Source organism: Juglans microcarpa x Juglans regia, chromosome 3D (genome assembly GCF_004785595.1).
Source record: "Juglans microcarpa x Juglans regia isolate MS1-56 chromosome 3D, Jm3101_v1.0, whole genome shotgun sequence".
NCBI lineage: Eukaryota > Viridiplantae > Streptophyta > Magnoliopsida > Fagales > Juglandaceae > Juglans > Juglans microcarpa x Juglans regia.
The window spans coordinates 38,200,739-38,216,520 of NC_054598.1; the positions used below are offsets into that span (position 1 = coordinate 38,200,739).

Here is a 15,782-nt window from a genome sequence, read left to right on the forward strand (position 1 = left end):
GAATCTTTCTTGGGAACTTATTTATTGAGTACTGTTCATTTTTACGGTAAAATTCATCGAGACAATGTCAAAAAGTAGAAGTTCAAATCCGATCAGATTTAAGGTGAAGAAATTTGATGGGAGAATCAATTTTGGCTTGTGGCAAATTCAAGTCAATGATGTTTTGATTCAATCAGGATTGCACATAGGCATTGGTTTGGCATTGATGCAAGGTGTGTGATGGAAATTCATGTTGATGGCTGATGAACTTTCAGGAAAGCCAAACGTAGAAGTTACACCATAATTTTCAACAAAGTTATTTTCGACATGGGTCGAAGTGAAATGTTTGTAATTAGTTTATTCTGAGTGTGTATGCTTTTATGGTGGAGAATGATAATGGAAGTTGTGAAGATCTTTCGAGATGTAGCGTGGTTGTAGGACCAGCCAAAGTCATAAAGTAGAGATTGTTAGATTTTTTTTGCTCCTTGGCTAATCCCACATCGGAGGGAAATGAAAAAGGGACATGGTTCAAGGCTTATAAAAAGGAGGCTTAACCTTCTTGATTAAGTGCACCAAGTCATAAGTTTAGCTAGTAACTTGTAACTCTAGTAAAAATTTTGGCCTTTTTTAGTAAAAGGGGAAGAGGTGTGAGTTTAAGTTTGCTAGTGGGGAAGCTTTGTGAGTGTCCTTGGGGTGAGGAGAAAAATTGTGTAATTGTAATAATTTTCACATAGTAAATTTTCTTCTCTGCGTCTGGCGGTTTTTATTCTATTTTGGAAGTTTTCTACGTAAATTTTTGTGTTGTTATTATTTTTCTATTTTTCTTAATATTTCTCTAAAGGATGAATCCTATAGATGAATTTAAGAGGTCCAAATTCCCAACAGGATGACATACCATTAAAACTAACCATTTTATTATGGCATGACATAATTCATACTCTTGGTTTGATTGGTTTAAATATTCTTGATTTGTGACGATCGATACAAGAGAATTTCAAACTATTTCTAACCTTTAATTCTCTATTCAGCCATTTCTTTCTAAACAATTTGAGAGCCATCCATTCACCAAGTTCTCATTAATCACTGACCTATAAAGAGATGGGGCTTTACAAATTCTTCATAAGTAGTGTTACAATGATTGAAGAAAAAGGTTACCATTTTTTTTTATATATATATAAAGGGGTGGGAGGTTTCAAACCAAGTTTTTTATTTGAGTTTTGTTATGTACAAATAAGTTTGGATACCAATTTGTATATTAATATTGTTGCATTCATATTCTAAATTTAAATTAGCATTTTTATTAGTAAAATCTACTTTATGACCAATAATATTAAATGAGTGCACGTATTAGTGTGCAGAATTACTTATAATTAAATTTTTCCTTTCTTATTTAGATAATTGGGTCATATGCCATCAGGCATCAAGCTCTTGGCAAGAAGATTTTTAAAATATTCGACAATCTTCTTTTATTCAGACAATAATCTTTAGAACCAACTCATGTGAACAGAGATCAGAGAGCTCTATCAATATTATTTTTCATTTGTACACACTCGGGCCAAACACACTCGCCACTTATTTTGGGTAATCTTTTGGGTCCATTAACTGTACACACTCGGACCGCTTTATTCAATACAGGATTACAAAAGACGCTGGGGCATGCAACATGTTTGATTAAGAACTCCATCATCCCCATTACTTGGGATCCTTTGTGGTACGATACACATATCGAGTTGATTGGCAGCGAACTTCACGATCCCACCACTGGCAAAGTCTATGAGCGTTACGAAAAATATTTATTCAATCATTAGCAGTAGGTTCTTCGTGTGGGCGAGATTGATTGACAATTAGAACGGCAGAAGGAAGGAGATGCATTGCATCTTTTAAATCTCCCCGGCCCATTGCATGTTTGAATAGATCTCTCGTAGTACAGCTCTTTGCCAAGCTGGGCGTCTTCGTTTCTGGAGCTGTTTCACGCCTGTCTTTGAAGTGTGCAATATAATCTGAGCAAAAAAAAAAATCATCCGGGTGCACAAACAGGTGAGGAGTCCAGCGTGATAACAAATAAAAAGTCTCAGCCTTCTGCTCCTTCATTTAAGGATTAATTCGAGCTTCTACAGAAATGGCGAGGGCTTTCTTGATTATACCACGTACAGTGCGGACCAGGTGCTTCACGTCTTCATCCATACTAGTACAAAAATTCTCCATGTGGAGAGATGCGTATGGTGGATTAAAAAGATAGGCTTCAAGAGAACAATTCTTCTTTAACATCATGTTCCTTCCAACGATTAATGCTATTGCTGACCCCATAGAGTGTCCAGCCAACCATACATTTGAACTTCCATTCGAGTCAACAGAGTTTTCAACACACCGCATTGCAAGTTGAGAGCGATGGGACTCTTTAAGTTCGTTAATGAAGAATTTCAGGTTTAACTTGAGGTCCCTTAGCCTTAGGATTAATGTGCCCCGAAACGCAATAACATATCTTGGGACGTTTGAATCGGCTGGGGCTGGGCATTTGCCATTAATGTATTCGTAAATGGCACCGAATATGCACCCATCATCTTTTGTTAGATATTTATGTAATTGGAAATTGAAGGAGACCCACCAGGGTTGAGCATAATTTATGGGATTTTTGCTGATTGTCATTTTCCTTTGGCGGTCAGTTTCTAGGACGTATACTCCTTGAACCAAGCTGGCAGTGACAGATCTCCGGTGATCTGCATTTTTCCTACAAAAATGATATTTGGATTAATTAATATTCTACAGAATTCACCAACAGTAGTACTAGTACTGTTTTAAAATCTAGATCGATGATCCTAATCTTTTTGAATTCTCCAGCATGCATTATTGTTTCTACAATATACCGTGCTATCATTAATTTGTAAAATCACTCGATTTTACAATTAAATGATATAAATATATATACACACACACAAGCCTATTATGCACAAACTCTAGCAGTTCATTTCTCTTTGTGCGTTTCAACACAATTAATCATTGAGATAATAAAGATATTAACCATGAATCAGCAGACTCTGGGAAGGAAAAAAAAAAAATTGTACAAGAATTGCATGTTAAAAAAAAAATGGGATCATCGATAAGATCATAAACTATTTTGGAGTTCAGGTTTATAATTGGCTAATGTCTTACCAGTCAACAATACCCTCGAGAAGTTTAGGTCCTGAACTATCGAAAATGTCCTCCATTTTCAAAAGCACCTGAAATGGTATATATATGGAGCAATGATGTAAAACAATATTTGTCAGCAAGGTGATCTAAAACAATGATAGCAAGGAAACTTTCTTTTCTTAAACTTTCTTCACTAACACTAACAAGAAAAGAAGGGAATTCAATTCCATAGAATAGATGTGAAATACGTGCTATGATCTTAATTTGCTGCATGCACCCATTTGAAACTCGTTGTGTATTTATAGATCAGATCTAGAGAGAGATCCACGATGCGGTTTTGCATTGATTTTTGTTTGTGAAATTATCATTTGTTCCAAAAGTTTAAATTGATCAAAAAATCATGTATATTTAATAATTTGTATTGTATTCTTAATACTGATCCTCGCGTGCGGGCTACACTTCCTCTTAATGAGTGTGTCTATATAACACATACTATTTAACTAAATGGGATAAATTAGTGTAGATCATTCAGAATTTGAGCTTTAGACATCTACTTTGATACAATTTAGAGTCACATGCAGTTTATCCCAAAAAATTTAGTTCTTCAGACAAGTGGCGATTTCACAATTTGCATAACAATTATCCAAGATTTATCTTATATATATATATATATATATATATAATATTTATATAGTCTTTTTCCTTTGCGCGCGGTCATAAAGTTGAGGACGGAACTAGCCCCAGCTCCCTTCCCTCTCACCTTTTCATGTGTGCTTGTGAGGGGCCGGATTCGTACCTAATCCAGAATAATAAAATTCCTTAATTCTTTGCTTTCCAAAATCAAATTCCCATGGCTGGACTTTGTTTATAGCACGTGCATGGAGATTTATGGAGATGCTGCATGCACATGCATATCGTTATCATACTTTTCATTGTTTCCCTCAATGTTATTGTGGGTGCATGGTCCAAGCGCAGTCATAAGATCAGAGCCGAATTACCTTAGTTTAGGACGTCAAGCTTCCATCATCTTTCCTGAGCGGCAACGAGACAAAGGGGTGGCCGGCAGTTGCATGCATGCGGCATTGCTGAAGATCATGAGGTGGTATTTGCATCTTGTTGATGCGAATGGACGGGCCGAGAGACAGAGAAGAAATTGGGAGATCAGGGAGACTCTTCATACATGCATGGAATTTATTGACAGAGTTAAAAATTCATACAGTTCAATGAAAACGTCAAGCAAACACCAGAATAGTTTGCAAATAGCAATATATATCTGATCTCTCCCCCAGAAACATATCAGAGAAACATGTATTGTATTTCATGATCAATATGTACAGAGAATTAAAGACCTTAATCATTCGTTATCCACCTCATATATACATATATCAAGCTCACGGCGGCGCTTGATCCTCTCTGATCTTATAACTTCAACTGATCTCTTTATTAGGTTGAAGTAAGCTTTGGGTGATCTCTGGTTCATGTTAAAAAAAAAGAAGTATAAAAGAAAATACCATGATGTATTTGGCAAGCTAGATCGATGTATGTTTTATTGTTATTTGTATTTGGGCATTATTTGCAGGCCTCTTTGTATCTCTCTTTGATTGAGGAAGGGGATCAGGAGCGTGCAAATGGGGAGAATACAATTTTAGTTCTTTAATAATCTTGTCATCCACTTTTTTCCCCCTCAAAAAATAGGTACTTAATCAGTTATGAATATTAGAATTCTAGCCTCCATATTAAGATATAAAATAAAAGAATAAAAATACGATTCTTTCTATCTGTTTAACTTAATTGAAAAGTAATGACTTTGTATAATAGAGGTATTGAGTTTGAATCTAACTTTATAATACTCTACCACATTTAAACAACTTAAATTTTTTAGACAAATGATTTCAAACTCTCTAACCTCTAACAATAATCTTGTCTAGGGGTGTAAAAATTAACCAGGAAACTGGAAAACCGAACCAGTGGAACTAGCCTGGTCCGGGACCAGTTCTCTTAATTCCAAAACCGGCTTGTACCGGTCCGATTCTTGTTCTATGTTTTTTAGGACCGGACCAGACCAGACCAATTCACTATATATATTATATATTTTAAATTAATTTTTTTTAAATATTATATAAAATATATATATATAATATAATTATATAGATTATAATTATATATAAGATAATATTATTATAATTTATAACATAATATTTTAATCTTAAACATTAAAATTTATTTGATCATATGCTTTTAATATAAAATATATATATTAATAACATTTTATAGCAGTTTTTTTTTATTTGTTTTTATAGCAGTTTTTTATAGTAATTTTTTTTTACATAACATTTTTTTTTTATATAAAGTAGATTTTTGTAAATAGTAACAGTTTTTTAATAAAACAGATTTTTTTAAAGCAGTTTTTTTTTAAACGGATTTTTTACGACAAATTGGCACTTTATTAAAATCGGACCGAACCGGACTAGAAAGGGTAAAACCGGAAGTACCGGTTTATGAGGATAACTAATGTATAATCGGTTTTCAAAAATGTAAAACCGGTACATATCGATTCGGTTTTAAATTTTATCTAAAACTAGAACGGATCAAATCAGTTACACCCCTAAATTCTTGTCATCCACTTGGAGTCTTAGAGTAGAAGTAGAGTAATTTAAGCATCAAATTTGAATATAAACCAAACAAATTAGCCGCAACACATCAGAGGTTTGGGGTGAGAAAGACTGATGGCCCCCAAATAATTGTAATCACCCCTGAGCCCCTAAAAGTTTTCTAAACCCTCCCAAAAAATTGTAATTAATATAATCTGATCACTAACCTCCAAAAATCTTTCTTAAAAATGAAAATAGATACCAAAAAGCTGAAATATTTGTATCTCTAGCTTTTTGCTAAAATCCAAAATTTTACCACCCATATCTTTATAAAAATCTAGAATTAAAAATAAAAAAAGATTTGTATAACGAAGTATATAAAGGCCAAAACTCAAACATATATAGTTTTGGGAAATGATACACGCCTACAAAATATTTACAATTCATTCTAAATAATTAATGGTTCCATTTCTTTAAAAAATAATTACAATTTTACATGACTGCCTTTCATCTGGTTGAGGAAGGCCTCATGTGAAAAATTGGTGATGGTATCTAGGTCAGAATTTGGAAGGACAAATGGTTGAATAGAGCCTTTACATGCCAAGTTCAATCTCCTGTGTCCACTCTTCATGAGAATGCAGTGGTTACTGATCTTATTGATGCTCATACGAGATGGTGGAATATAGATCTTCTCTATACAGTTTTTCAAGAAGAAGATATTAAGGAAATACTTAAGTTGCCTGTCAGTTTCCTGCCTACAGTTGATAAACAGATATGGAATGGGACTGTTTCTGGGCATTTCTCAGTGAGAAGTGTTTACCACTTGCATAAACAACTCCAAGTAAGAAAGAATGGTGAATCTTCAACTAATGGAGAACAAGGGTTGTTGTGGAAGAGGATTTGGGCCTAACAACAACAATGATGTTAAACAGTTTATTTGGAGTGCTTGAACAGATTCACTGCCCACTTGAGTTAATTTATGCAAGAGGAAGGTGATTACTGACTCTTGTTGTCCTATTTCCATGCTTGAAGATGAAATACTAGCTCATATTTTATGGTCATGTTCCTCTGCCAAGGATGTATGGCTTCTGTGTTCCAAGTCTATTCAAAAGGCAAACATTCAAGTATCCAGTTTCTTATCTGTTTTTGAGTTCCTGATTGACCGATTATCAAGTCAGAAACTGGTGTTATTTGCCACCCTAACTCGACTAATCTGGTTTAGAAGAAACACTCTTATTCATGATGGCCCTTTTCAATCTCCTAATGTGCTCTTTGATAATGCTGTAAAGGTTGTAGAGGAGTATTGTAATGCAAGAGCCAAGTCAGCAAGGTTTGGAATTCAGAATCTGCTACCTACTACTCGATGGGAAACACCTCCATCATCTTGGGTGAAAGTGAATTGGGATGTGGCAGTAAGATATGATTTCAACAAGATTGGTGTTGGTGTAGTGATAAGAGAGGCTGATGGTTCTGTTTTGGCTAGTTTGATGCAACCAAGATTCTATTGCACTGATCTTGTGTTGGCTAAAGCAAGAGGTTTACTCTCTGCTGTGTTATTTTGCAATGAGTTGGGTCTCGACTCTTTAATCTTTGAAGGTGACTCTAGTCAAGTTGTCCATACAGTCAAGAATTTTGCTTTTTCTGCTGGGAAATTGCAGTGCACTATCTTAGACATCATTGAACTTCTGTGTGGTGCTTAGTGGAAAATATAGCATGTCAAAAGAGAACTGAATGGTGTTGCTCATTGTCTTGCTCAAATGGCAGTGAATTTAGAACATGAGCTAATTGATATTGATTGTATTGTTGAATGTATTAAACCTCTTGTAAGGGCTCAGTGCCATATTTCAGATCAATAAAATTATCTTCTATGTTGATTATCAAAGAAAATATCATGACCTAAAAATAAATGTTGCTTAGAATGAACGAATCGGTCATTTGTGAGTGCATACCACAAATTTGGGAACTATGGCATTGCACTACCAAAAGAGGTGATGTGGGAAGAGGAAAAAATAGATCTTGTTGATGTCGTGTTTCACATCCTGGGCAGCTCCTCCCTGCTAAGTTCAGTTTGGATCCTGTTGAGATAGAGAATGGGAGGCATGGGACGCCGTAATACCTCTGATGCCTAAGTCAGTTGTTGGGAAAGGGTGGCAAAGCGAGTGTAGGAGAAAAACCATTCAATCGAAGAGAGAGCCCCAAAGGGTGTGTGGGGGTATTTATATACCTGATCAATGTGATCTTCTAACGTAGGGATTCAAGAAGGTGTTGTCCATACTTGTCAACTTGGTCGTAGGGGTGTCGCCCACATCCCCTTCTGTCGCGTTCTGTGTAAGCCTTTCGTCAGGTGGCAGGGCCCCACACCTAATCGTGGCGACCAATGACACTTTAGTCCAGGTCGTGTTGTGCTTGGCTTTATCTTCCATTTAATGCAGTGTGGCCATGGTCAGGCGAGCTCGCCGTCAGTACTCGAGTGTAGGGGTTGTCTCTGACACCCTAATTCTGAGTTGTCAACACTTCCGTCTGCGCTGCTTTCAGCGCCTGGGTGTCAAGGTCCTTCCTGACACCTCGATTTGACCCTGGTTCCTTGATCGTGGGTGGTCAGGAGCAATACATACTTTTGACTGGGCCTCACGATCAAGGCACATTTTCTATCTTTTCACGCTATGGTTCTTCTGGGTCGGCCTGACCTTCCTTGGTCTAGTCTCGGCCCATGTTACTCAAGCGACCTGGGCCAAACCCATTCAGTTTAGCCCAGGTCTAGGGATTACTCCCCTCACAGTACCCCATGAATTTCTAGTATATTTGTAGGGTGGGAATTGAAAAGAAAAAGAAAAGTTATGGTTCTCTCATTCCCGCAACCGTTCTTTTACCCTATTAAAGTCTTGGTGGCATAACCATTGCTTCCCGTCCACGCATGGAGTCAGGGTGGAAGTGCGGCATCCACGTGCATGTGCCCCAGCTGTTTGATTTCTTGGGAGCATGTCGACGGTTTGGAGCACCCGAAACAACCTCACAATGTTTTGGTTGCCTTATACAAATTAGGGGTCCTCTTCGTCTCCCTTCTAGCTCTTCCCGCTTTGTTCCACTGAGCTCCTCTCGTGGGGCCCTGGCCAGTTCATCATGTTTGGCCCTGCGGGATCCCTATTTAGTGAATTCGATGTTGCTTCCCGACCAGCTCTGTCGGGCATCCCTTGTAGTACCTCTGGTAGCTCCCTTCGCCAGGTCCCGATAGGGTCCGCTCAGAGTACCTTTGGAAGTACTTCTTCCCCAGCTTCGTTGGGCACCTTCCATCGGGGCTCATCTAGCTCTTCTCGGCAAGTCCCAGTCACCGACACACCTCGACATTCATGCGCACAACCTGTGGTCCCGCCGTCGCTAGCTGCTTTTGGTAATGATGATGAGGAGGACGGTGACCTCACCCTCAATGCCGCCTTTCTCAATGCCTTCATGAATCCCTCTCCTCTCGGGAACTTCCTGGTGGCTGAGTCTTTGCCTTCGTTTGAAGATACACTTGTCGAAGAGAAAGTTGCTCAGGCCGAGCCCTCGGCCAGGGGGATGGCTCCCCCATCTCCCCCAACATCTCCGATCCCTGCTCACCACGTGGAGACTAAGCCAGGGTCCCCCAAGTACCGGAAAGCAGCGACGATCGGGTGTTCATCCCTTCGCCTGCACTGGAGCACTATCCTAAGCCCGACATCAAGTCTTACTTGGTCTCGGACAACTAAGTGCCATAGCCCCCGTACCAGGATCCGGCAAGCCCCCGGGTAGGAGGGGTTGATCCTCCAGTCGACGGAATGCCCATAGTTGTAGAGGTGACCTCCTCCTCGACGTCCGTTGTTCACACTCTATACAATAACCCCGAAGGTGAGGATCGCCATGGGTGGTTCAAAGGATGTCTTGATGGGGAAGTTCTCCCAAGGCGAGCTGGAGTCTGGGGCCTCGGGTCTCATGTTGGTGGAGTCTGGCATAACGTGAAATAGACATATATTTCATGACATGGCATAATGTGAAACAGATAGAAATTTTGTAATATGGCATAACGTGCAATAGATAAACATTATATGACATAATATAATATGAAACATTACATGACAGAATGTATTGTGTGACAAATAATTAATTCATGACAGAATATAATATGTAACAGGCATACACGTAGTGATGTGACATATCATGACATATATGATAACATAAGTAAATATCCACTGGTTTCCTTATCAACATACATACATAATAATTTGACTGTAAGTTAGAAGCTAAGCTACAATGATTGTCGCATTACAGAGTAAAATGCGCGAAACATGATAAATTGTAAGTAAAAATTTCTAAAAGTTAGGAATTTCATCACAAATAGTTTACAACCTGAAAATATTGTCTTAGAGTAAAATTACAATTTTACCCATCTACATGTGAGAAAATGACCATTTCACATCCTAACTCCAAAACTCATTAATAATTACATTTCTCTTGTAAATTTTGTCCTAAATCTAAATATCTAACTAAAAAAAATTAAAACACATCATTACCATATATAACAAACTCATCAAAGCCGAAACACACATAGGGCATTTTTCTTTATTTTTGTTGCAATTCTATAAGACTTCATTTCTCATGCTTAAACCAAAATATTGCAATATATAAAATCATATCCTACGTCCAAAAGTCATACTAAAACAACCAAAAAAAATTCACTCCACAAAATCACAATCTTTTTTTAATAAAAAGCTTCATGCTTTTTAACTTGAAATACAACATTTGATTCTCAAGGTTTTACCTCTTTCTAAAACGTCTCCAAGAACTTCAAAAGTTCAAAACCTTTCTTCCAATATGATCATAACACACTCCTAAGATCTAACATATTTTGAATCATCAAGTAAAAGTCACAAAAGGTACAAAAATCCATTTTGAAGTACTCGGCCTCAACACTTACACCAAAACCGATTTCCTCAAGGTTTGGTTTTTATTAAACAACTTGATCTAAAATATTTCATGAAAATAATCATAAACCAAAAACATCATACGGTTTAAAATCATGTCTTGGAGTAGATCCAAACATTAAACTCAAGATCACACGACCAAAAATTAACCCAAAACATAGATCAATCCAGAAACCTCAAATCTGTGACCCAACCGAACCTTTTCAAGTATAAAAAATCATATCTTCAAAACCAACACAAAGAACCTTAAAATAACAACCTAACATGTAAAACAAAGTCTCAGGAGCAGCATATAAAAACATCAAAGCCATTGGATCAAGTTTTCTCATCAAAGGACTCAAGCTTACATAAAACAGAAACTATTTTACTCCTTCTAGTTTTTAACTTCTTAGGTATAAGCAAAACTTTCATCAAAAGCTTATAACATGCAACAAATCCTCATCAGAATATCATATAAGCATTTTAGCTATACTTCATAAAAAAATAGACCAATAGCTTGCTAGTAACGTGGTCAAAATCATCAAAATATCATACACTATCCAGTTAAGCTTAAACCAACTTTTGACTAATCAAATGACCACGAGAATAAACATAAAATATCTCCACAGAAACTAGATGCAAATAGGAATAACTTTTGTGAAGGTGACTTTGTGAGAAAATGCATGCAACTACTTCAAAAGATCTCACAAATTGAGACAGAAACTCAGCCTAAGAGTCTATCTAGTTTGCTCTCTAAGAAAAGAGTTAGAAAGTGATCAAATGAAGTGGGAAGAGACTTAGACTCCTTTTGAAATTTTGAAGAGTGATGGGAGGTTATGAATGACACTTGGAATGATGGTTATGTCTGCTAAAACAAGGGGCAAAACCAACCCATAGTTTTATGCCTTGGACTGTCGAGTGAGAGAGAGGAGTGAGGTGGCCTTTTGTTTTTACATCATGTGCTATTTGGGGCTGATTTGGATAGTGTTTGGTCAGCCATGGCAGGGGGAAACCTCCTCGACAAGCCATGCCAATGTGGCTCAATTTTGTGGGCCTTAACTGAATGGGCTCCCATTTTGAGTTTCAATAGGGTTTGGTTTGGGTTTGGGTTGCTGTCAAGCCCAAATATAATTTTTCTTAGCCTAATAAAATTTTCTAGGTTTAAAAAAAATAATGATGTCATAACATAAATTTGAGTGGTTAATAGCACCTAAAAGTGATTTAATCAAGTGATTAAATACTAAATTGAAATCAGGTCCATTTAGGGTTTAGAGGCAAACTTTCGGGTTTGGAGAAACCGTTTAGGGTTTCGATTTCAACCAAGTTTTTGAGATTTCAAGTGGATTCTAAGTATTTAGAGTTTCTCTAGGGTTGAAACCCTATTGGGTTTGGCACAAGTTGGAAGGTTGGATTGAATAAGGTTTTGCTTAATTGGCATTATCACAAAACTTGATTTCCTTCACATTTTCATCTCATGGTTCTTTTTGGTGCCAAATGTCTAATAATATTCACCAAGTGTGGCTAAGATCTTGCCAAATGTCTAAATAAAAACTCTCTAGCCTAATTTAGACATTTCACATTGTGATTTTAAAAATAGTGCTCTACGTGCTACTATCGAGGTTACTATTCACTCCGAAAAAGTAAAAAAAGACATTGTACTATAAAATCCTAAATAATCATACTAACCTTAAAGTGCAAATAGTTTATTGAAATTTGACTCTGAAGTGCCTTGAAATAATCAAAACGCATTTTCGAATGAGTGTTTCGTCCAGAAATTGCAAATGATTTTATTGCGCTATAAAATCCTAAATATTTAAAAGAAACTCATGGCTCAGACCGTATCTCATTCGAACACTTCTAGGTACCTTGAATAAATAAAATTGTGCTCCTAACATCAAAGTAAGTGGTAATACTGACTATGTTGACAAACTAAAATCTATGCGATTAAGTCAATTCGTGAAAATTTTTGGATTTTCACGAGATTCTTAAAGCTAAAAAGAATCCATCTCTTGAATTTCTTATAGGTTGTTATAGATACTGCAATCAATTGTTCTAGTGCTTTTGTAGGAGAACTCAACTTCCATAACTTCCATGAACTCATTCCGGAAAAATTGGAACATAATGGGATAACTAGATACGAAAAGCCATGTTATCACTGGCAAAATCAAATGAGGATTCGCCACTATACCAACATGTGGCTATGCATGGCGATGGGAATAGGGTGGGGTCAAACACATTGTAAAAATTTAAGCCCAAGGACTCCACTAATGCTGCTCTGTAGTCATTGTAGTGTTCAAGTAGCGACGATGCATGGAGCTCATGTGCAACTTTTGTGCCGTGTGAGACTCATGTGCTAGTTCAACAGCACAATTTCTTGGCCCGTGTAGTAGATCATTGCCTGGGGAGTGCATTGTTTTGGAGCTTGTACAAATTTGGTGACCAAAAGGCATTATATGAGATATTTCTTGCCTTAGTAGAGAAAAAAGTACAAAAAATAATGAAGAAACACTATAAACATAGATTTTTAGAGAGGTATAGACTTTTCTTGCCAATTACAGCCTTAGTTTTCTTATATTATAGTTTAAAAAAAGCAAATGTTGTAAGAAAGAGAAATGATACTTGCAGTCATGAGTGTGCAAGCGCCGTACAATATTTTTGATAAAAATAAGTAAATAAAGGATCCACACAAAAAAAAAATCTAATTTTTTAATAGTGGACCTCACTCTTTTTTAAAATGATTGTACAGTGATTGCACACTCTACGACTATATCTAACATTATTCAGTAAGAAATCTTAGATTCCACAAATGAGAAAGTCGCCTAACGAAAACAAATCGTTAAGGGAGGCAACATTCCAGATAATGGATCGTCCAATATAATAGGGATAGAACCAATATATAACTGAGAAACAATTACATGATAAAATATTGAAAAATAGTTTATTTACAACTCTATATTAAGTGAGGGGTTAATGTTGAAAATTTAAATTTTACTGGAATGGTATACTAGTATTGATTGATTGTAAAATAATTATAAAAGAATTATAAGTGTATTATTACCCAAAAATATACATTCTAAATTTCTTTAATTTATGTTTTGATTTTAAAAGAATCAATATTGTATTATAGAGTTGTAAATAATTATGCCCATACCGATTCTCTATTTTTATTACGTGCTAAAGTTTAGAAAACTAAATTGCAGCTCAACCAGGCATGAAACTTGTTACTATACGATACACACACACACACACATAAATGAGCCTATGCTAGTGAGTCTTTTACAACGTGGCAATCGATCAGAGAGGCTGGTACCATGCCTGTTAAAATATGTAATATGTTCGGTCTTTTAAATGGAAGAAGTTTGCTTTCTTTCCTTGTTGTTGACGTTAACAATCTTCTCAAAAATTTCGTGAAAGTGAGCTTATTTTCTAGATTAAAAAATTATAAAATTGAAAAAAGGTAAATAAGTGCAAAACTATAAGTATGCATTGTTTTGTAAAGAATGATTTCCTCTCAAATTCATAGAGAGAGTCAGCATTTATTTATAAATGATCACACTCTAGTATTTGATTCTATCTCTAACTCTACAGGTTTATCAAGATTATATAGGGTTAGTTTGAAGGCTTATCACCTTGCTTGTTTCCTTCAATCTTAGCCTTATCACTTGCAAGTTGTTTGAGTTGTGAGTTATCTTCATCATGATCTGATCTATGAAGGAGAGAAAAAAAGTAAGATAATAAAGGTCCTCTCATAAAGCACAAATCACTCTAGAATCCCAAGGTGAGTGAAAGCTGCATTGTATATGTGGGTGTTTCCTCCTTCAAATTATTATTATTTGCTCAATGTAATATGCATATATGAATTTATTTAAAAATTAAGCTTGGCATCTATCAAATTTAGGTTTAAATTAATCAAGTCCATTTAAATAATTGAAAGAGATAACAAGTACTAATGTTTCTCCATCCAGATAACTATAATAATCTTGTTAGGGAAGTGTTGAGTGACTAAGACCAGATAACTTTAATAATCTTGTTAGGGTAGTGTTAAGTGACTAAGACCATCAATTTTCTTCAATAAAGAGTAGTGAAGCCCATGTTATGGGGGGGTGGGCTTTGAGAGAGAGAGAAGCATCAGGCTTTGAGATTTTTCCACTCTCTCGGAGATGGGCTTACTCTCTGTCCGTGAGACATGTTGACATGGGTCTAGGCTAGTGATGAGCAATCATCAATTACTAGGTATGACCATGATAACTCATCTCTCCAACTTTTTTTTTTTTTATAGAAGAGTCGGAAGCCACCTGTCCATTAGTGACCCCGTCCCAATTTTATTAAAAAAAACCTCACTTATGGCGGAGGAAAGCCGTGGTTACAAAATCGATACTCGGGAATTACAAACATCCCTTGTATCTAAACCAAAACCTAAAATCAAAATTACAAAACCACCTAAAACAGCAGACCCAACCTAATCTAACCCAAAAACCTGCTACTCAAAATAAACTGCATATTAATACAAAACAAGACATAAACCCGAACGCCTCCTCCACGAAACATAAATCTGCACGAACGAAAACCAGCAGCGATCGGCAACACGCACAGTTTAACTCAACTAGTTCTTCCGCCTAATAGAAGGGAGACCCCATTTATCAACTCTAATCAAGCCCCGTAACAGAGGAGAAACCTCCCCCATACTCTGTCATTCCACATCACCATCACTTGCTCCCCTTCTAGCTAACCAGTCCGCAACAGCATTTCCTTCCCTATGAATGTGCATAAACCGAATATCCATATTAATGAGCTGAAGTTGCAATTCCTCCAAAAATCCTCCAAATACCAGCTACCGCATCTGTTCTTATCTAACCATGCCAGAATCACTTTAGAATCCATTTCTATATCAACTGCATTGAAATTCATGTTCTTACAATATTTGACACCTTCCAAAAGCGTTCTTAACTCCGCATAAGTACTATTACCATACCCGATATTCTTAGCAAAAGCTAATAGCAACCTCCCATGCATATCCCGAATCACACCTCCTGCCCTTGACTCACTTGGATTCCCTAGACTACTACCATCCGTATTTAGCTTCACACAGCCTTGAGCTGGCTTAGACCATGCTATGTAATTAATCTGTTGTTGCTTGATTGGAACTTTCTGTATATTGAAACAATTA

At 36.5% G+C, this 15,782-nt stretch overlaps 2 protein-coding genes across 2 annotated transcripts; one reads left to right on the top strand and one right to left on the bottom strand.

Moving 5' to 3' along the window:
* Positions 1–2,070: 2,070 nt before the first annotated feature.
* LOC121255308 (GDSL esterase/lipase At4g10955-like) lies at positions 2,071–3,363 on the bottom strand. Its single transcript, XM_041155569.1, has 2 exons — positions 3,130–3,363; positions 2,071–2,707 (listed from the first exon to the last, which is right to left on the bottom strand). The coding sequence occupies exons 1-2, from the start codon at positions 3,183–3,185 to the stop codon at positions 2,071–2,073; spliced, it is 693 nt and encodes a 230-aa protein (XP_041011503.1). The 5' UTR covers positions 3,186–3,363.
* Positions 3,364–6,721: 3,358 nt separating this feature from the next.
* Positions 6,722–7,399, top strand: LOC121255309. Its single transcript, XM_041155570.1, has one exon. The coding sequence runs from the start codon at positions 6,722–6,724 to the stop codon at positions 7,397–7,399; it is 678 nt and encodes a 225-aa protein (XP_041011504.1).
* Positions 7,400–15,782: the final 8,383 nt, after the last annotated feature.